This window comes from Carcharodon carcharias, chromosome 13, assembly GCF_017639515.1.
Source record: "Carcharodon carcharias isolate sCarCar2 chromosome 13, sCarCar2.pri, whole genome shotgun sequence".
Classification (NCBI taxonomy): Eukaryota; Metazoa; Chordata; class Chondrichthyes; order Lamniformes; family Lamnidae; genus Carcharodon; species Carcharodon carcharias.
Window position 1 is genome coordinate 12807352 of NC_054479.1, and position 23045 is coordinate 12830396.

Genomic DNA, 23045 nt, shown 5'->3' on the forward strand with positions numbered 1-23045 from the left:
AAGCAAATATTACATGTATAAGAAAATTTAAGATTTTGTGCTTAAGACTTAGTCCAACAATAATTTCTGTGACCTACCTGGGCTGTTAAGTCTGGCAATCGTTTTTAAAAAGTTAAACAAACCTGTTTAATCTTTTTGGTACTTAGAATGTTAACCGCTTGGGTGACACAGTTCCCTGCTGCAGTTCTCACTAAATCTTTGTAGTCTCATTAACAATAATGCTTAAGTTCCCATCTGGGTTCCCTGTTCTCCAGTGTGTCATGATTTGTGGAAGTATGAGGTAAGCATTACTAGTTCTTGGGCACTTGTGCCAGTTGATTAAACATTGATAAATTATTATAGAACTCTTGGGTTTTGCTGTTGAGTCCTTGCTGCACTCTGCTGCATCCCAGTAAAACTTTAATGGTGCTCCTTCCATTTCCAGCATAAGCCACATATATGCAAGGTGAGGAATATTGACTGGAAATGCCCAGTTTTACAAAACCAACTGAATCATTTGACTTGGAGCAAAATAACAGTTACATGATCACACTCAGCTGGAGTGTACATGACTTCAACTCATCACCTGCTTCCAGCAGCTCCAGTCAGTCTGTTCTGCTTCAGGAATCTGTAGCAATGTTGATTTTGACTTTCTTCGCAACTGACTTAGTACATGAAGGTACATACACTCCCTGCCTCTGTGAAACATATGAAATAGAAGCAAGAGAAGGCTATTTGGCCCCTTGAGCATGCTCTACTGTTTGATAAGATCATGACTGATTGTGACCTCAACTGTACTTTTCAGTTGAGCTGGTATAACCTTGGACTCCCTTGAATCAAGAATCTAACTCAGCCTGAAAAATATTCAATGACCCTGTCTCCACTGCTCTCTAGTGAAGGGAATTCCACAGGCTAACAGCCCTTGGAGAAAACATTCCTCATCATCATCATCATCATAAATGGGAGACCCCTTACTTTTAAACTGTGTCCCCTAGTTCTGGTCTCTCCCATAAGGGGAAGCATTCATCCTGTCAAATCACCTCGGGATTTTTTAAGTTTCAATAAGATCATCTCTCATTCTTCTAAACTCTGATGGTACAGGCCCAACCTGTCCAGCCTTTCCTCATAAGATAACCCTTTCATCCCAGGAATCAGTTGAGTGAACCTTCTCTGCACTAATGCAATTATATTTTTAAGTAAGGAGACTGAAGTTGTACACAGTACTCCAGATGTGGTCTCACCAATGCCCAGTACAACTGAAGCAAAGTTTTCCTATTTTTATACTCTATTCCCTTGCAATAATCAATAAAATTCCATTTGCCTTCCTAATCACTTGCTGAACCTGCATACAAACTTTGTGATTCACCTAGACACCTAGATCCCTCTGTACAGTAGACTCATTATGCCCTCTTCACAATTTAGTTTCCTATCTGTCTTAGTGTCAATCATCCAAGTTGTCAGTATAGATTGTAAGTAGTTGAGGCCTCAGCAGTGACCCCTTTGGCACTCCACTAGCTACAGCTTGCTAACCTGAAAATGACTGATTTACCCTGACTATTTCCTGTTCACTAACTAATCTATCCATACTAATATGTTATCCCTTACACCATGAGCTCTTATTTTGTGCAGTAACCTTTGATGTGGCACCTTGTCAAATGCCTGTTGGAAACTGAAGTACACCATGTCTACAGGTTCCCTTTTATCCACCTTGCTTATTACTTTCTCGAAGAACTCTAGTCAAACACAATTTCCCTTTCACAAAACCATCTTGACTCTGATTCCATTAAGAATTTTGTGCCTTGCTATAACCTCTTTAATAATAGATTCTAGCATTTTCTCTATGACAGATGGTTAGGCTAATTGGCCTGTAGTATCTTGCTTTCTGTTTCCCTCCTTTCTTGAATAGAAGAGTTACATTTGCTCTTTTCCAGAATCTAAGCAGTTTTGCAAAATTAAAAGCAATTCATCTACTATTGAAGCAGCTACTTTTTTTTTTAAGATTGTAGGATGCAGGCCATCAAGTCCTGAGGACTTGTCAGGCTTTAGCTCTAATAGTTTTCTCAGAGCCCTTTCCCTGGTGATCGTGATTGAAGTTCCTCTCCCTTTCACGTCTTGATTTATGAGTATTTCTGGAATGTTATTTGTGTCTTTTATGGTGAAGATAGGCACAAAGAACTATCAAATTGGAAACCTTTACACCACACTGTTCTCCTGCTTTCCCCATTCCCAATGTATAACAAACACTTCTGAGCAAGATCAGAAGTAGGCCATTTGACACCTTGAGCCTGCTCTGCATTCAATAAGATCATATCTGATCTGATTCTGGCCATAACTTTTTTTAATTCATTCATGGGATGTCGCTGGCTAAGCCAGCATTTATTGCCCCATCCCTAATTGGCCTCGTTCAGGGGGCATTTGAGTCAACCACATTTATGTGGGTCTGGAGTCACATGTAGGCCAGACCAGGTAAGGACGGCAGATTTCCTTTCTTAAAGGACTTTAGACCCTTGCTTGCCCCCGTAACCCTTGACTCTCATGTTGATCAAAAATCTATCTAACTCAGCCTTGAATATATTCAGTGACCCAGCTTCGCTGGGGAAGTGAATTCCCTAGACTAACTGTCTTCTAAGAGAAGAAATTACTTCTCAAAACAGTCTTAAAGAACTTCCTCAAAGAAGTCCAGTAAGTTTCCCTTTCACAAAACCCTGCCTGATTGTATTATGATTTTCTAAATGTCCTTCTACTACCTCAATAATGGATTCTAGCATTTTTTCCGATGACAGATGTTAGATTAACTGGTCTGTGTTTTTTTTTGTCTCTCTCACTTGACCAATGGGGTTACACCTTCCAGAATCTAGGGGATTTTGGAAGATTATCACCATTATCTCAGCAGCCACTTCCTTTAAGACCCTAGGATGTAGGCCACCAGCTGCAAGTGGACTTAGTAGCCTTTAGCCTCATTAGTTTTCTTAGTATTTTTTTCTCTAATGATCGTGATTGTTTTAAGCTCCTCTCTCCCTTTTGCTCCTGCTTTTCTACTATTCTTGGGATGCTTTTTGTGTGGTCTTCTGTGAAGACATATACAAAATGTTGTTCGAAATCTCTGTCATTTCTTTCATTACCATGTTAAGTCCCCAGTGTCACCCGCTAAGAGACCAACGTTCACTGTCTACTCTTTTTCATATATTTGCTGAAAGTTTTAACTTTTTTGTATTTGCTGGTTTTCTCTCATACTCCAATTTCTCTTTTTAGCCACCCTTTGTTGGTTTCTAAAAGTTTTCCCAGTCTTCTGGCGTACCAATAATCTTTGCAGCATCGTACATCTCTTTCAATTTGATACCATCCTTGGTGGTGCATCCTTCTCATAGAATCTGTCTTAATGGAATATATTTTTGAGTTGTGAAGTATCTCCTTAAATGTCTGCTGCTGTTTCTCTACCATCTTGCATTTTAACTTATTTTCCCAGTCCACTGCAGACAATTGTGCCTTCATACCCTTGTAATTGCCTTCACTAAGTACAAATAAAGTTTTAAGAAAACTATTAAAAAAAAAATCTGTGGCTGTTTGCACATTCAAACCTTTAGGCATTTTTGCTGTGACTAACCCAAGTTGGTTTTTTTTTTTCAGACTGTGGTATTTGCATTCCTCTACACCACACTCAAAATTAGATCCTTCAACTTTTCCTGGAGGGAATCTCACCTAGGCAGAATTATCAGGCAGCCATTTCTAAGTTTGAGATAACTCATGAGGTTTCTGTAACCATGTATTTTAATTGTGTCCAGCTTTTGGTGCTTTCAAGTTGGAGCTTGCAATAAGATATATGTTTCTGACATGATTAGTAGCCTGATTATCTGCAAAACCAAATAAATGTAGACATTCAAGATGAATGGTGCAAGCAAAAAGTTCCATTTGAGACGTGGATGTGTGCTTCAGACTTGCATGTTATTGTTACACACATTTTGTTATCTGATCAATACTTTTGTGTACACATAAACCAAATATTTGTAGCATAAAATACTTTGATTGGAAAGATAAGCTGTATTTTTCAGAATGGGAGAAACCTATCTCAGATTTTGAAAGTTCAAGGCTATAAATCACTGACAGCAAATATTTTTGAGCTTGCAGATCAATAGTGACTTGTATAATGTTACAGTACTATCATTTATGAAGTACCTCTTTTATGTCCAAGTGCTTCACACATACTTTCAAAGTGTAATTTTTCTTTTTGGATGCTTAGCATGGACCAACTACTAGACCAGCTTCAGTAACCAATCGGTCTTATGTCCTGAACATGTGTTCAGCTTTGTGCTGTTTGCAAGCACTTCAGATACTTTTCAAATATAGCACAGTGCTAATGAATAGAGTGTTGGCTGTAGTTACTGCACCAATTGGAAATTTATTTTATTAAAATGTGGATGAGGCCACGCTGGTTACTGAAATTTTAAAATAAATTATTAAAATTGTACCATCAAAAGGGAGGCTGGATGGAACTTGTATATATGGAAGGAAAGTGTCCAAATTACTTTTATATCCTGTGATTTTTTTTCCCCCCTGCACAGCATCCCCACCCCACAAATTGAATCAAGGTTGTGATTAGAGTCCTACTGCAGAGACTTGAGCTCATATGTCTAAATGGATACTCCATTGCTGTACTGGGGGAGTGCTGCTCTGTTGGACATGTCCGTTTAGAGATGAGGTGTTAATCTGAGGTCCCATCTCTCTCAGGTGGGCATAAAAGATTCTGTGGCATTATTTCAGAGGAGCAATAAACCAATTTCCAGTCTTCTGGCCAATATTTATCCCTTGATCAGCAACATTATCAGATCATTATCACTGGGAGCTTGCTGTGCACAAACCGTGTCCTGTTTCTTACAAGTGACTACTTCAAAAGTACGTTGGCTTAAATGCCTTGGGACGTACTGAGGTTGTGAAAGGTGCTATATAGCCTGTCTTGCCCTATTGTGATAGGGTTGATCAGTTTATGAAAATGCCAATTTCCGAGCCACGAGATTAAACCAAAAAGGAACTGCATGCTTCAAAACACACATCTGTAGTATTTCGGTTGTGCAATTATGATTGTAGGAAATAACCTTTGCATTTCAGTTTGTTAAATCAGTGAGTGTTCTGCGATAGGTTACTTTGCAGTTTTTGCCCTAAGTTGAGTTATTGTGCCTCTCAAGCTAGAACTGGAAAATCCCTAGGTTTGAAGGAAGCTAGCCCAAAGGGAATGCTTTCAATTGTTTGTTTTTATCTGACTAAATTTATGAACATGGAGCAGGACTCAGCCCTTCAAGCTTGCTCTGCCATTAGGTAAGATCATGACTGATCTCATTGTAACCTCCCAGCTATGCCTCATAACCTTTCACCCCTTGTTAATCAAGAATCCATCTAGCTCTGCTGTAAAAATTCAAAATTTGAGCGGATTTATTCTTTAGTTTCATCAGTGAACCCTAAATCTGCAGTGTTCTTTTTAGATTTCATTGCTTGATTAGTTATATTTGTGATATTTATTTTCTTTAACTTTGTATTTTCTTCAAACTTGATTAGAAGCAAGTTCATTTAGGAGGAAAAGATTTCCTAACCCTTTGCTTTGATCTTTTGGTGATGATTCTAACTTCATGCTTTTAACTGACTTGCTGACATGAAATAGTTTGCCCCAATTTACTTGACCGTCATAACATGACATAGAAATTTACAACATGGGAACACAGACCTTTAAGCCTAACCTTTATAAACGCAAGTCTAGCTGACTGCCTTTATTGCCTACGTGCCACCACTTCTAATCCCATGTGCTCACTCTGTTCCTATATCCCATTATTCCCCATTCCTTCGTCTAGCCACCCTGTCTATTCTTCAGTTGCTGATTTGGTCTTTGCATCAGGCACTAACTCTGGTAATGCATTCCACAGCTCCACAATCTTCGGTGAAAGAGTTCCTCCTGCTCTTTGCCCTAAATCTCTTGCTTTTAATAATATGTGCCCTTATTCTCCACACTTGAAACTATAAAAACAGACTGTTTGTTTGTTTCTCAGTCCCACCTCTTCAAATTTTTCAACACTCCAGTCAAATCATTCCTTAAATCTCCTATAATAGAGCACCTCTCTCACGTCTCCTCTTAAACTTCTGTTCTATTGAAATTAGTTCCAATTTCTCCAATTCGGCACAGTCAAGCTATATTCCATCGAAAGGGAAAGGTAGGACCAACAAATCCAGACCTCCCTGGATGAACAAGGAGATTGAAATTAAGATAAAGAAGAAAAGTGCACTTATTACAGGTGTCAGGTAGAAAATACAATTGAGAACTAAGAGAAATACAAAAGGTTCAGAGGGAAGGTGAAAACGCATATTAGGGAAGCGAAGAGACATTGAGAAAAGACTGGCAGCCAATATAAAGGGGAATGTCAAAGTCTTCTATAGGCATATAAATAGTAAAAGGCTGGTAAAAGGAGCAGTAGGGCCGATTAGGGACTGTAAAGGGAATTTACACATGGGCGAAGGGGCCATGGTTGATGTATTAAATGAACATTTTGCATCTGTTTTTACCAAGGAAGTAGATGATATTCAGGCCATGGTGACAGACAAGGAAACACTGTCACTAGAAGGGTTCAAAATTGATGAAGTGTTGAATAGACTGTTGGTACTTAAAGTTGACAAGGCACCGGGACCAGATGAGATGCATCCAAGGATATTAAAAGAAGTGAGAGTAGAAATTGCAGGAGCACCTGCCTTAATCTTTCAGTCTTCCCTAGACTCGGGTGGTGCCAGAGGACTGGAGAATTGCAAACATTATGCCCTTGTTTAAAAAAAGGTTGTAAGGATCAGCCCAGAAATTACAGAGCAGTCTGTTTAACTTCGGGGGTGGGCAAGATTCTAGAAACAATTATTCGGGATAGAATTAGTAGTCCCATGGAAAAATATAGGCTGATAAGGAAGAGCCAGTGTGGATTTCTAAAGGGGAAATTGTGTTTAATTAACTTGGAGTTTTTTGAAGAGGTAACAGAAAAGGTCAATGAGGGTAATATCGATGTGTACATGGACTCTGAAAAGACATTTGGCATAGTGCCACACAACAGACTTGTGAAAAAAGTTATTGCTCATGGAATAAAAGAGGCAGTAGCAACATGGATACAAAATTGGCTGAAAAATAGGAAGCAGAGAGTAGTGGTGGATGGATATTTTTTGGGCTGGAGGATGGTTTGTATTGGAGTTCCCCAGTGTTGGTATTGGGACCCTTGCTTTTGCTGATATAAATGATCTAGATCTTGGTGTGCAGGGGACACTTTCAAAGTTTGTGGATGATACCAAGTTTGGGAGTGTTGTGAACTGAGGATGACGACGGTGTGGAACTTCATGAGGACATAGACAGGTTGGTTGAGTGGGCAGATAGGTGGCAGATGAAGATCATGCAGAGAAGTGTGTGTTGATGCATTTTGGTAGGAAGAACATGGACAGACAACATAAAATAAGGGGTGAAATTTTGAAGGGGTGCAGGAGCAGAAAGACTTGGGTGTATATGTGCTTAGATCGTTGAAGGTGGCAGGACAGGTGGAGAGCAGTTAATAAAGCATATAGTATGCTGGGCTTTATTAATAGGGGCATAGTGTACAAGAGTTGGGAGGTTATGCTGAATTTATATAAGACATTCGTTAGACCTCAGCTGGAATATTGTGTACAGTTCTGGGCACCATATTATAGGAAGGATCTGAACACATTGGAGAGCGTGCAGAAGAGGTTTACAAGAATGGTTCCAGGGATGAGAAACTTCAGCAATGAGGATGGATTGGAGAGGTTGGGACTGTTCTCCTTGGAGAGAAGAAGGCTGAGAGGAGATTTGATTGAGATATTCAAAATCATGAGGGGGCTGGGCAGAGTAGATAGGGAGAAGCTGTTCCTACTCATAAAAGGATCAAGAACGAGAGGGCACAGATTTAAGGTGATTTGCAAAGGAAGCAAATGCAATGTGAGACATTCAAGAGGTCATTAGATGATTATTTGAATAGAAACAATGTGCAATAGTATGGGGAAAAAGGTCATAATGCTCATTTAGAGAGTCGGTGTAGACATGATGGGCCAAATGGCTGCCTCCTGTGCCACTAAGATTCTGTGTAATGTTAAAATTGGGGGTGCCCTTTTCCCAAATACAAAATGGTGGACAGTGGATGTTGCATCTCTGAAACAGGTATGTTGCTTAATTAGCAAATGAGGTGATTCCCTTTGGGGGAGGCAGTGATTTGAATATATATATGTAGCTTCAATGGATGTGTGGCTTCCAACTGTGGTCCTGTGCCAACTTGGTGTAGTTGAAATGCAGATTAAGTCAGTTGTTAAAATCATTAAGATAAAAGCAAAAAACTGCAGATGTTGGAAATCCAAAATAAGAATAAAAATACCTGGAAAAACTCAGCAGGTCTGACAGCATCTGCGGAGAGGAACACAGTTAACGTTTCGAGTCCGTATGACTCTTCAACAGAACAAAGGAAAAATAGAAAAGAGGTGAAATATAAGCTGGTTTAAGAGGGGGTGGGACAGGTAGAACTGGATAGAGGGCCAGTGATAGGTGGAGATAGACAAAGGGCAAAGGTGTTGAAGGTGGTGATATTATCTAAGGAATGTGCTAATAGGTGACATTAAGGGTAGAAAGCAGGACGAGCAAGGTACAGATAGCCCTAGTGGGGTGGGGTGGGGGGAAGGGATTGAAATAGGCTAAAAGGTAGAGTTAAACAATGGATGGAAATACATTTAAAAATAATGGAAATAGGTGGGAAAAGAAAAATCTGTATAAATTATTAGAAAAAAGGGGGGGGGTCGGAAAGGGGGTGGGGATGGAGGAGAGAGTTCATGATCTAAAATTGTTGAACTCAATATTCAGTCCGGAAGGCTGTAAAGTGCCTAGTCGGAAGATGAGGTGCTGTTCCTCCGGTTTGCGTTGAGCTTCACTGGCACAATGCAGCAGGCCAAGGACGGACATGTGGGCATGAGAGCAGGTTGGATTGTTGAAATGGCAAGCAACAGGGAGGTCTGGGTCATGCTTGTGGACAGACCGAAGGTGTTCCGCAAAGCGGTCACCCAGTCTGTACCTTGCTTGTCCTGTTTTCTACCCTAATGTCACCTGTTAGCACATTCCTTAGATAATATCACCACCTTCAACACCTCTTTGCCCTTTTTGTCAATGACATCTTTTGGCTATCTCCACCTATCACTGGCCCTCTATCCAGCTCTACCTGTCCCATCCTCCCTTAAACCAGCTTATATTTCACTTCTTTTCTATTTTTCCTTAGTTATGTTGAAGAGTCATACGGACTCGAAACATTTACTGTGTTCCTCTCCGCAGATGCTGTCAGACCTGCTGAGTTTTTCCAGGTATTTGTATTTTTTTTTTTTGTTAAAATCATTATTTCATTATCAAAGTATGAAGATTGACGTTTTGTTTGTCTGACTTTGAATTACCTTATTTCAAAGGTCAGAGGGACAGATCCTCATTCTGGCTGTTTACATTTCTGGCCCTTTTTAGTAGTGACATGGTAAATATGGGTTTTAAAATATTGAATAACATGGACCAATGTTCATGTTATCTTCAAACTTAGTGCAGCATTTATTACATGTGCTGTACTGTTTACTGTTATATGCCCGTAAGGTTCAGTTTTGCCATGCAAGGAAGGATTGATAAATCCCACAGATAGCTAACCAGAAGCCTGCATAGAATCATAGAGTAGTTGCAGCACAGAGACCATTTGGCCTTTTTGTCTTTGTACTGGCTCCCTGCAAGAGCAGTGCAGTTATTCCTAAACCCCTGCCCTTCTCCACAGCGTGAGCCAGAGAAAAATTATGATGCAGAAACAGGCTGTTCAACCCATCTTGCCTGTGCCGGCCAAAAAGAGAGAAAAGTAACTAGTCACCTATCCAATTCGCTTTTGAAAGCCCAAATTGAATCTGCCTTCACCACACTTGCAGGCAGTGCATTCTAGGCCCTGACTATTCACTGTGAGTATTTTTTTTAAAAAAAGCTTTACCTCATGTTGCCATTGCTTCTTTTACCATTCATCTTAAATCGGTGTCCACTGGTTCTTATCCGGCTGCCAATGGGAGCAGCTTCTCCATCTACTGCCTAGACCCCTTGTGATTTTAAACACGTTGCTCCAAGTACTGTTGAAAGAATATGAAGAGGTGATGCATGATAGTGAGGGAATTCTTCGGTAAAATTGCTTCACAATTGTCAAAATGACAGGGTGAACAAAACAACTTGCATTTATACACACCTAAGTGTAAGGTATCGGTCGCAATGAGTTTTGAGCAATTGTCTATCCAGTACCAGCTGCTGTGGTGGGATTTTAACCCATGATCCCTGAGCATTATCCTTGGCCTCTGAATTACTAGTGCAGTGACACATACCACTACGCCCCCCAAATTGTACAAAGCCATAAAATTCCATCAATGATGAAACCCATAAGATACTGGAAAAGGTGTTTTTACAATGTGTGTGGGACTCCTTTTTTACTAAGTGTGTAAAAAGCTCAATAAGAGATGGAGCACTGATGGATCTAGAATCTCTGTACGAGACAGTGCTACCCCTGTCTCCCAAATCCTGAACATCTTGCAGTGTTTCTGACCCCAGCACATACTCTGCCGAACCCCACACCTACTCATTATTGGTGCCCCAAACATCTCTCTCCTGCTAGCACCATCCTCCAGTATATGCATGCTGATGTAGACCCTCTCAAAACTCCTTATACTTCAGCACCACACATTCACGGCTACCATAACCCAATACCCAACTGACCAGCGATAAAAACAAAAAAACTGCGGATGCTGGAAATCCAAAACAAAAACAGAATTACCTGGAAAAACTCAGCAGGTCTGGCAGCATCGGCGGAGAAGAAAAGGGTTGACGTTTCGAGTCCTCATGACCCTTCGACAGAACTCTAGGGGGGTGGGGAAGGAGCATGGCAGGAGGAAGTAATTAGGATGCTGAACTGGCAGGGGCTGCATAGGTACAACATTTAAACAATTACTGGTTACAACTTGCGTTGCTCACTGTAGCTTTCAAGCAAACGTGATGGGAAAATAATATGTTGGCACTTAACAGGAATACATACCTGACCTTTAATATATTGTTGGTGGATCTCCTATTGTGTTCATATTAACTCCATCTTTGTGTGAATGTTTTATTGTGTTCTCCCTCCCTTCACATGCCTGGAGGTAGAAATCCAACTTGGGCTTCATACTTGCTTTGAGCTAGCAGACTGGAAGGTGAGACCTGTGGCAGATATGAGGGAGGAATCCACCTATGGCCACAGGGGCAATTTCACATTGTGGGGGATGGGTCTGAGCAGAGTTGCAGCCACTGCAAGCAAGGGTTGGGTGAGGAGGATTATGGGGGGTCAGTACTGCAGTCACCATGCTAGATGTCTAACCCCCAGCCTATTGAAGGCAACTTCTGGATTTCTGTGTTTAACCGCAGGTGTGTGGTTAAACCGGAAGTTACTGTCCATTTCTCAGAGTAATGACAGTGAAAACTGACAGTTTTACTGTCATTAAAACTCTGAAATCTGCACCAAATAGTAATATAATAAGTAGATAATACAGCTTGTCTAAATATATCCATATGTAATTTTATTTATTAATTTCTGAAGTGTACCAGAAAGATCAGCCTCATATAAGACTAAGTACTCTTTCAACTTAAACCGTTCATTGTGACAAATTAAAGGAGGATGTACTATATATAAAGTTGGGCCTAGGTGATAGCACCATTAAGTTTGCCTTCCTTGAAATCATGCTAAAAATAGTTTTGGCTGACTTCCAGTTGCTTCTGATGCCAGTTGGAGTAGATATTCACATGGGGTTCATAACAATAAAGCAGATGTGGCTTTGACAGACTGAAGGCTTGTCTGGTTTCATTCTGCAGAGGTTTGCAGACTGGTTCATTTAACAGAATTAATCTTCTGAGGGTATGGACAAATTAGATGGCTTGCAATTCTGGCCCGTCACTGCTGAAGACGTGTCCGCTGGTATTCTATCTGTAGATCTGTGTAACTCACCCCCACTAAGCGGGAACCCGTTTAAATATGCAGCACGTGGTCTTTAGCGGGCCTCTCCATTTTCTTGATGTTCAATTAGAAGTTCTGCTGGAAGTAACTTCTATCAATGAAAAGCAGACATAGAAACAAATGAACTTAAATTCCCAGTTTAACAGGCTAGAAGCAACCCATTTCTAGGGGGATAAAAAGTGCTTACATTTATATAGCTCCTCTAATGACCAAAGGACACCCCAAAGCATTTATATAGCCAATTTAAAGTACTTTTGTGTGGAATCACTTTTATAATGCAGGGAACGTAGCAGCCAATTTGCAAACTGCAAGCCCCCACAAACAGTAATGAGATAATGGCCAGATAATCTGTTTTTAGTGGCGTGAATTGAGGAATAAATATTTTTAAATTGTGTTGTGGGATCTTTTACGTCCACCAAGAAAGCAGATAGTGTCCTCTAAACTGTGCAGCATTCCCTCTGTACAACACTGGAGTGTCCACCTAGATTTTATTGTGCTCAAGTCACTGGAGTGGGACTTGGTGTGTTTGTATGTAAAATATCATCTTAGCCCTTTATCATAAAGAGGATTAATGTGTAATGAATTGTGATTTGACGTGTATTAGTTTATTATTTGGATTTATGTTGGAAATGTAACATGCAGAAATTTCATTGTTTTTGCCCCTAAGATTTCATAGTTTTTTAAAATAAGAACAGAAAATGCTGATATGAAAGGTGATCAAACTGAAACATTAAATCTGTCTCTCTCCACAGATGCTGCCTGACCTGCTGAGTACTTTCAGCATTTTCTGTTTTTATTTGTTCCCACCATCTGGAGTATTCTGCTTTTCGATTCATGTATTTTTTGTATAGCTTTTCTAGATCATGGTGGGATTGATCAAAGTAGAATCTTTGCCAATATCACATTAAAACTGATCATGCAGAAATTGTTTAAGATTTTTGTTAAACAGGAACACCAAAGTAGGAATCTGTCAGATGCTTCCCACAATACTAAATGTGTCTTGCTCTGTGCCATTGTGCTTAACTATACCAGGTGTACTACCCTTGGGAAGCCACTGTTGCCTTAATGTTTGGGTTTGATTTGAAAGCAGAATAGCTGCAAAGGAGACTAATTGATAGAAGGCATGTGATGCGCTTAACAGGCACCAGTGCCAGATGGTCTGTGCTTGCTATTATTCCATCAACCATATTTGTTTACATTGAACTTTCTACCCGACAGGACTGTGGGGAACTGGTTTGGGTCAGCCTGAAGCCACAAGTGGTTTTGCTGCATCTGTACCACAGGAGTAGCACTGTTCATGACTGCTAAGGTTACAGGTGCACGTAAGCTTTTTTGCCCGCCATCTAGTCTATCAGGGATTATCTGCCAACGTGTTGGCCACTGATATGTGAAGAAAGATACTTAGGCTTCACTTCAGATTTGCTGAATCTTCCATCTCCTTTCCTGTTCACATGTACCAGGAGCAAACCATGGCTATATTATCCAAAGTACTGAATCCTTCCTGATAATGACAATATTCCTCCTCATAATCGGCCACCAACAACTACTCCTCATCACCTTGCCCTAGTACTACACCACCTGTTTACCAAAGTTGCCTTCTTGGGGAGGAATCAACTTTTCACACCTTTCTTCGTAACTTTTCTATTCTGATTTCATTCTGTTGAATCTTTGCTAAACTCTTTGCATGGCCCTGCTATCTTCACTGCAATGGGGTATTTGAAATTGCATGCAATATTCTTATCTTGTACAAATTCAACATTACTTTGCTCTCATATTAAATATCTTGTGTATAGAATCTAGAATTCCATTTGCTTTTTAAATATCCTTTTCTGCATGTATCCCCATGTTTATAGAGTAGTGTTGCATCCTAGGCCCAGCCACCTTCAGCTGTTTCATCAATCTACCAACCTAAGGCCAGAAGTGGGGATGATTGCACTGTTCAATAGCATTTGCAGTTCCTTGAATAATGAAGCCAGTCAGTATCCGCATGCATCAAGACCTGGGCAACATTCAGACTTGGACTGATAAATGGCAAGTAATATTTGTGGCAGGCAATGGCTATCTCCAACAAGAGAATCTAACCATCTTCCCATGGCATTCAATGGCATTACCATTGTTGAATTCCCCACTGTCAACATCCTGGCAGTTACCATTGACCAGAAACCGAACAAGACCAGCTGTGGTCACGAGCAGATTAGAGGCTGGGAATTTTGCGGGTAGCTCACCACCTGACTCCCAAAGCCTGCCCACCATCTACAAGGCACAAGTCAGGAATGTGATGGAATACTCCCCACTTGCCTTGAAGAGTGTAGCTCCAACAACATTCAAGAAGCTTGACACCATCCAGTAGCTTAAGCTCGCTCCACCACTACTGGAGCACAGTGGCAGCAGTATGTACCATCTACAGGATGCACTGCGCGACTTGGCAAATCTCCTTCGACAGCATCTTCCAAACTGGTGAAGGGCAAGAGCAGCAGATGCATGGAAACACCACCGCTTCCATCTTGACGTGGAGCTGCATCGTTCTTCCTTCACTATGGGGTTAAAACCCTGGCATTCCCTTCCCAACAGCACTGTGGGTGTACCTAAACCATGTGGACTGCAGCAATTCAAGGCAGTGGCTCCCCACCACGGTCTCAAGGGACTTAGGGACAGGCAAATGCTGGCCGGATCAGTGTGCTCACATACCATGAATTAAAAATAAATGAAGACACTGGACTGGTGTAACAACTTGAAGTATTGCAGGTTAGTGTGTGGGGTGGAGGCCCTACTTCATATAAAAGTGGTGAGCAGTCCTTGCTTGGCTAACCAGATAGGGTCTCCAAGCTTTTTATTTTCTGTCTTGTAGGCCTTTCCTCTGGTTGTTGCTCTGTGCGCTAACAATACCATTTTCTACCAAGTAACTCGTGCTGCTAACTTATATGCAGAGCGGTCCTGGGCCATTTTAACTGTTTTAACTCAGAGTAAAGTCTCCAAATGCTTGGTGTGTCACATTATTCACATGCAAATGAGTTAATACAGCTCCCCCCACCACCTCTTTCTCCCCTCCCCTCCCACCAGTACAGTGATAATATGCCCCAGGATATTGAGTAATTTAAAATTATACTATTCATGCAGCCCCCCTCCCCCCCATGCCTGCTAGTGCACACACACCATTGCCTAGTCTGCGAATGAGCAGCAATAAAAACTTCTCTTCTATGTTTTAGTATTTCTTTGAAAATTTAGAGCTTGTCATGTTGTAGCCAGTTTAAATTGCTTATTGCTTGCTGATAGAAATTAATTGCTGTCTATGGCCTGGCAAATGGATCATAATTTGGGCAAATGTGAAATTGTCCATCTGGCAGGAAGAATAAAACAGAAGCATGTTATCTAAATGGTGAGAGATTGCAGAGCTCTGAGATGCAGGGGTATCTGGATGTCCTAGTGCATGAATCACAAAAGGCTAGTACGTGGGTACAGCCAGTAATTAGGATGATTAATAGGAAGTTATCATTTATTGTGAGGGAAACTGATAACAAAAGTAGGGAGTTTATGCTTCAGCTGTACAGGGCACTGGTGAGACCACATCTGGAGTACTGTGTACAGCACTGGTCTCCTTATTTTAAGGAAAAATGTAAATGCGTTAGAAGCAGTTCAGAGAAGGTTTACTAGGCTAATACCAGGAATGGATGGGTTGTTTTATGAGGAAAAAGTTGGACAGGTTAGGCTTGTATCCACTTTGTGTTTAGAAGTGAGAGGTGATTTGATCAAAATCTTTTAAGATCCTCAGGGGTCTTGACAGAGTGGATGTAGAGAGGATGTTTCCTCTTGTGGGAAGATCTAGAACTAGAGGTTGCTCATTTAAGAAAGATGAGAAAACGAAGGGTCATGAGGACTCGAAACGTCAACTCTTTTCTTCTCTGCCGATGCTGCCAGACCTGCTGAGTTTTTCCAGGTAATTCTGTTTTTGTTTTGGATTTCCAGCATCCGCAGTTTTTTGTTTTTATAAGAAAGATGAGAATTCTTTTCTGAGGGTCGTGAGTCTTTGCCTTTTCAGGATAAAGTTCCAGTGGAAGCAAGGTCTTTGAATATTTAAGATGGAGCTAGATTAGCTTCTTGATTAATAAGGGGGTGAAAGGTTATTGGGGGTTGGTGGGAGGTTACAATCAATCAGCCATGATCATCTTTAATGGCGGAGCAGGCTTGAAGGGCTGAGTGGCCTACTCCTAGTTTGTATTCTCTTTTTATGTATCATATGTTCTTGTTCTGTTTACAGGGCAATTACTATTCAACATATATAGTTAAGTAAACAGTAAAACTGGATAAATTTACCCAGATGGGAGACATTCATTTAGGATGGATTATCTGGGCTTTAATTGTTTACATATGTTCTTGCTTCATGTGAGCAAGACTTTTACTGGTTAGCTTATGTTTTGAAGCGGGGTGGAGTGCTCAGCTGGGTGTACCTTTTTGAAATCTGTGCAGTTGTGAAGTCTTTTTGATCTAGCTTTGTTCCAGTGAAGACTTCAAAGTGAAGGAGATGCATATCTGCAGCTGGTAATTGTTTAGTATAGTTTTTTTATTTGTACATTTTTTTCATTAATTTATTGTCCATCCCCCATTGCTCTTGTTCAGAGAGCATTTAAGAGCCAACCACATTGCTGGTGGGTCTGGAGTCATGTATGCCAGACTGGGTAAGGACAGCAGATTTCCTTTCCTAAAGGACATTAGTGAGCTCGAAGGGTTTTTACAACAACCGGCAGTGGTTTCATGGTCATCATCAGACTTTTAATTCCAGATTTTTATTGAATTCAAATTTCATCTGTTGTGGTGGGTTTCGAACCTGGCTCTCTGGAGCTCTAGTCCCGTGACGATACTATTTTGCCACCGCTTCCATCCATAAGGTAGTGAATGAGTTGTTTGATCATTCTGTGGGAACCTCAACTTGCATAAAACCCGTTCATTAAATTTGATCTTGGAATCAAGACCTGTTTGCATGAAGTTTGTTAAGGTTCCAATCTCATGTTTTATTTTCTAAATTTGTTTCAGGCTGAGATATTTTAGACAGTCTGAAGGTAGATGCTGAGAGGCTGTTTCCCTAGGCTAGAATGTCTGGAAGTAGAGGTCTGTTAGGGTTTGGCAATTTGGGGCAGATGAGAAATTTCTTCACTCTTTGTCATTCTCTACTCCAAAGGATTGTGGATTCTTAGTTGATGAGTATACTCAAGACTGACTAGATTTTTTAGACACACTTTCTAAGTGGATCAAGGGATCTATGGATGGGTTGGGAAAATGGAGCTGAGGTGGAAGATCAGCCCTGATTATGGTGGAGCAGGCTTGAGGCTGTATAGCCATAAGACAGGAGCAAAAATTAGGCCATTTGTTCCATCGCTTCTGCGCCGCCATTCAATCATGGCTGATAAGTTTCTCAATCCCATTCTTCCGCCTGCACCTCCTATTTCTTATGTCCTTGTTCTGTTTGATAAAATTTTACGTACGCATCGTTTGGAGAGATTTAAATTTCACTGGTTTCACGGGTTCACTCGTTGATCTGCAGCTCTATCTTGGATTACTTTCTGTGTTGAGTAATGTTTCATTTAGAGAGGTGGGGTTGCAAGGGTGCAAGAAATAATTATCTGGAGCATGGTCAGATTGGAGCAGTGGTGTTTCACTAGCTTGAACCTACACGGTGCTGTATGAAGATTGATGGAAGCGGTGAATTAGTATGCATGCTTATCTCTTCATTTTAATCTTTTCACCTGACGAATTTCCTCATCCTCTACATGGTATGAATTTTGCAGTGAGGATGAGAAGGAACTTATCTACAGAATCCTCCAGTTCTATCAGGAAAAAAAACTCCATTCTTTCAGCTCTACTATGCAATGAAATAAGTTACTTGGCAACCCGTTGTTCTTAGAGTGGTCACATTTTAACCATATAAAAAATATTAAAAATTGTTATACCTGTTAGAATAAATCATGAATATGGTGGCAGCAAGAGATGTTGCAGACATTTGTAGAACAATCTTGCTTTGTACCGTAAAGCTTAAATTAGGTCTGTTAATTTGGATCTGCTGTTTGTAAAGGCTAGATATGTATTGAGGATGTTATGCCTAAGTGTCATTTTTCAATGGTTTTGCTAAGCATATTAAAATCGTTTTCTCCTGTTTTAGGATAACCCTCCATATGACAAAGGGGCTTTCAGGATTGAAATAAGCTTTCCATCAGAATATCCTTTCAAACCACCTAAAATTACATTCAAGACAAAGATCTATCATCCCAACATTGATGAAAAAGGACAAGTTTGTCTCCCGGTCATTAGTGCTGAAAACTGGAAACCAGCAACCAAAACTGACCAAGGTGAGAGGTTTAGCAGGGAAAATCAATCCAGTTTCAAAGCCATGCACAACTTTTTCTTAACTTTTGTAAAGCTTTAGTTATAGCAACATTGTATTTGGCAGTGCCGTGGAGTATGCTACTATCTTTTTTCTTTGTTACTTTTGACGGAGTTGTTTGCAAAGGTATAAAGGATGCCTTCCATACCTATACTGCTCTGTTTGCAATTAGTCATTGAGTCAGAGTTATACAGCACAGAAACAGGCCCTTCGGCCCATCATGTCCATGCCGACCATCAAGCACCTATCTATTCTAATCCCATTTTCCAGCACTTGGCCCATAGCCCTGTATGCTATGGTGTTTCAAGTGCTCATCTAAATACTTCAACGTTGTGAGGGTTCCTGCCTCTACCACCCCCTCAGGCAGTGTCCCCCAGATTCCAACAACTCTCTGGATGAAAAAACTTTTCCTCAAATCCCCTCTAAGCCTTCTGCCCCTTACCTTAAATCTTTGCCTCCTGGTTATTGATACCTCCGCTAAGGGGAAAAGTTCCTTCCTATCTACCTTATCTATGCCCCTCATAATTTTGTGCACCTCTATCAGGTCCCCCCCCCTCAGTCTTCTCTGCTCTAAGGAAAGCAACCCTAGTCTATCCAGTATCTCTTCATAGCTGAAATGCTCCAGCCCAGGCAACACCTGGTGAATCTCCTCTGCACCCTCTCTAGTGCAATCACATCCCTCGTATAGTGTGGTGACCAGAACTGCACACAGTACTCCAGCTGTGGCCTAACTAGCATTTTCCAAAGCTCCAACATAATCTCCCTGCTCTTGTATTCTATGCCTCAGCTAATAAAGGCAAGTATCCCATATGCCTTCTTAACCACCTTATCTACCTGTGCTGTTGCCTTCAGGGATCTATAGACATGTACACTGAGGTTGCTCTGATCCTCTGTACTTCCTAGGGTCCTACCATTCATTGTGTATTCCCTTGATGTGTTAGTCCTCCTAAAATACATCACCGTACACTTCTCAGGATTAAATTCCATTTGCCACTGCTCTGCCCATCTTACCAACCTACCTATATCATCCTAAGGCTTTCTTCCTCACTATTTACAACGCCACCAATTTTCGTGTCATCTGTGAACTAACTGATTGTACCTTCTATATTTATGTCTAAATCATTAATGTACACTACAAACAGCAAGGGTCCCAGCACCGATCCCTGTGGTACACCGCTTGTCACAGGCTTCCAATCGCAAAAACAACCTTAAACCATCACCCTCTGCCTCCTGCCACTAAGCCAATTTTGAATCCCATTTATCACACTGCCCTGGATCCCATGGGCACTTATCTTCTTGACCATTCTCCCATGCAGGACCTTGTCAAAACCCTTACTGAAGTCTATGTAGACTTCATTAACCCTCATCTACACAACTAGTCAACTCCAAAAATTCATCCAAATTTGTTGGACATGATCTCCCCCTGACAAAGCCATGCCTACTATCCCTGATTAATCCCTGCCTCTCCAAATGAAGATTAATCCTGCCCCTCAGAACTTTTTCCAATAGTTTCCCTATCACTGTTAGACTCATTGGCCTGTAATTACCTGGTTTATTCCTACTAACCTTCTTGAATAATGGTACCACATTTGCTGTCCTTCAGTCCTCTGACACCACTCATCACAAATCCAGAGAGATTTGAAAATTAGTGTCAGAACCCCTGCAATCTCCTCCCTTGCCTCACATAGCAGCCTGGAAAACATCTCATCTGGGCCTGGGGATTTATACACTTTTAAGCCCGCTAAAACTGCTAATAACTCCTCCCTTTCAGTGCTAATTTGTTCAAGTATATCACAGTCCCCCTCCCTGATTTCTAAACCTACATCATCCTCCTTCATTGTTTTTCATAGTTTGCCATTGTGAGATTTGAACTCTTGATCTTGGGGTTACAAACCCAGTACCATAACCACTTGGCTATTTAGGCCAAGCATCATCCTCCTTCATGATCTTGGGGTTACAAACCCAGTACCATAACCACTTGGCTATTTAGGCCAAGCATCATCCTCCTTCATAGTGAACACAGATGAAAAGTAATCATTTAAAAACCTCAACTACATCCTCCTGCTCCATGCACAAATTGCCACTTTGGTCCCTAATTGGCCCTACTCTTTCCCTGGTTACCCACTTATCCTTAAAATATTTATAAAATGTCTTGGGATATTCCTTTATTTTGTCGGCCAGTGTTTTTTCATGCCCCCTCTTCGCTCTCCTAATTACTTTTTTTAAGCACCCTCCCTACATGTTCTATACTACTCTAGTGCTTCCGCTGTTTTCAGCCCTCTATATCTGCCATAAGCCTCCTTTTTTTCCCTTATCCAATCCTCTATATCCCTTGACATCCAGGGTTCCCCGGACTTGTTGGTCCTATCCTTCACCTTTATGGGAACATGTTGGCTCTGAACTCTCACTATTTCCTTTTTGAATGACTCCCACTGGCCTGATGTAGACTTTCCTACAAGTAGCTGCTCACAGTCCACTTTAGCCAGATCCTGTCTTATATTGAAATAGGCCATCCCTCAATTCAGGACCATTATTTCCGGTTCAGCTTTGTCCTTTTCCAAAGCTACCTTACATCTTAGAGTTATGGTCACTATCCCCAAAATGCTCCCCTACTGACACTTCTACCACTTGCCTGGCTTCATGCCCTAAGATTAGGTCCAATACCGCCCCTTCTCTTGTAGGACTTTCTACGTGCTGGCTGAAAAACCTCTTCGGGACGCACGTTAAGAATTCTGCCCTCTAAGTCTTTCACACTAAGACTGTCCCAGTTAATGTTGAGGAAGTTGAAATCCCCTACTATTATTACCCTATTATTTTTATACTTCTTTGAGATTTGCCTATATATCTGCTCTATCTCCTGCTGACTGTTTGGAGGCTTATAGTACACTCCCAGCAAAGTGATTGCCTCCTTTTTGTTTTTAAGCCTCATTCGAGGAACCCTCTAAGATAACATCACTCCTTATTGCAGTAATTGATTCCTTGATCAATAGTGCAATGCCATCTCTTTTACATCCCCCCACCGCGTCATGCCTGAAGATTCTATACATTGGAATATTGAGCTGCCAGTCCTGCCCTTCCCTCAACCATGTCTCTGTGTTAATCAACGCTCTCAATTCATTTGTCTTATAAGAATCCTTGCATTAAAATAGATGCAAATCCAGCCTTGCATTATTCCCTTGTGCCTTACAAGGTCTATGTTTGCTCTGCCTTCCAGACTGACTTAGTTTCTCTTCTATATTTGGCTGTGCATCACTCCTTACTGTACCTCCACTCTGTATCCCATCCCCCTGCCAAATTAGTTTAAACTGCCTCCCCCGCCAACAGCACTAGCAAACCTCCCCGCAAGGATGTTGGTCCCATTCAGGTTTGGGTGCAACCTGTCTGATTTGTACAGGTCCCACCTTTGCCAGAAACAGACCCAGTGATTGAGGAAACGAAAGCCCCCCCTCCTGCACCATCTCTTCAGTGATGCATTCATCCTCTCCATCCTCCTATTCTTAAACTTACTAGTGCGTGGCACAGGGAGTAATCCAGAGATTACAACCTTTGAGATCCTGCTTTTTACTGTGCTACCTAGCTCGCTAAATTCTTGTTGCAGGACCTCATCCCTCTTTCTACCTTTGTTGTTGGTACCAATGTGAACCACGATCTCTGACTCTTCGCCTCTCCCTTCAGAATGCCCTGCGGCTGTTCTGACTCTTCGCCTCTCCCTTCAGAATGCCCTGCGGCTGTTCTGACTCCGCCTCTCCCTTCAGAATGCCCTGCGGCTGTTCTGACTCTTCGCCTCTCCCTTCAGAATGCCCTGCGGCTGTTCTGACTCTTCGCCTCTCCCTTCAGAATGCCCTGCGGCTGTTCTGACTCTTCGCCTCTCCCTTCAGAATGCCCTGCGGCTGTTCTGACTCTTCGCCTCTCCCTTCAGAATGCCCTGCGGCTGTTCTGACTCTTCGCCTCTCCCTTCAGAATGCCCTGCGGCTGTTCTGACTCTTCGCCTCTCCCTTCAGAATGCCCTGCGGCTGTTCTGTGACATCCTTAACCCAGGAGGCAACTCACCATTCTGGAGTCACGTCTACAGCCACAGAAGTGCCTGTCTGCACCCCTCACTATTGAGTATCCTACCACTATTGCTCTTGCGCTCTTAATCCTCCCCCCTTGTGCAGCTGAGCTACCCACAGTGCTGTGAACCTGGCTCTGGCTGCACTCTCCTGAGGAACCTTCACTCTCATTGATTTCCAACATAGAAAAATGGTTCTTGAGGGAGATGCACTCTGGGGCTTTCCTGACTACCTGCCCGCCTCCCTTCTTCTGACTGGTGGTCACCTATCCCCTCTCTGACTGCCCTTCCTTAAACTGCGGAGTGACCACATCTAAAAATGTGCCACCCACGTAACCCTCAGCCTCGCGGAGGCACCGCCGTGTCTCCGGATGACGCTCGAGCTCCGAAACCCGTTGCTCAAGCTGGTCAAGCCGGTGGCACTTCCTGGCCGTCTGGTCATCCAGGCTGCAAGGAGTGTCTAAGAATTCCCACAAGCTGCAGGCCGTACAACACATGGGGCTCAGCTCCCTTGTCTTACTTTTTGTTTGTTTTAATTAGAATTTTAATTAAATTTAAGCCAAGTAGAAAACTACTTAGTTTCTCTTTAAAAAAAAAA

The 23045-nt window shown here is 41.7% G+C and overlaps 1 protein-coding gene across 1 annotated transcript in view; it reads left to right on the forward strand.

The window, feature by feature from the left end:
- The window catches only part of LOC121285985 (ubiquitin-conjugating enzyme E2 L3), a 43796-nt gene that overhangs the window by 14612 nt on the left and 6139 nt on the right, over nucleotides 1-23045 (forward strand). Inside the window, exon 3 of the mRNA XM_041202993.1 lies at nucleotides 18175-18361. Within this exon, the coding sequence (XP_041058927.1) occupies nucleotides 18175-18361 (187 nt within the window). The remainder of the gene's footprint in view (nucleotides 1-18174; nucleotides 18362-23045) is intronic.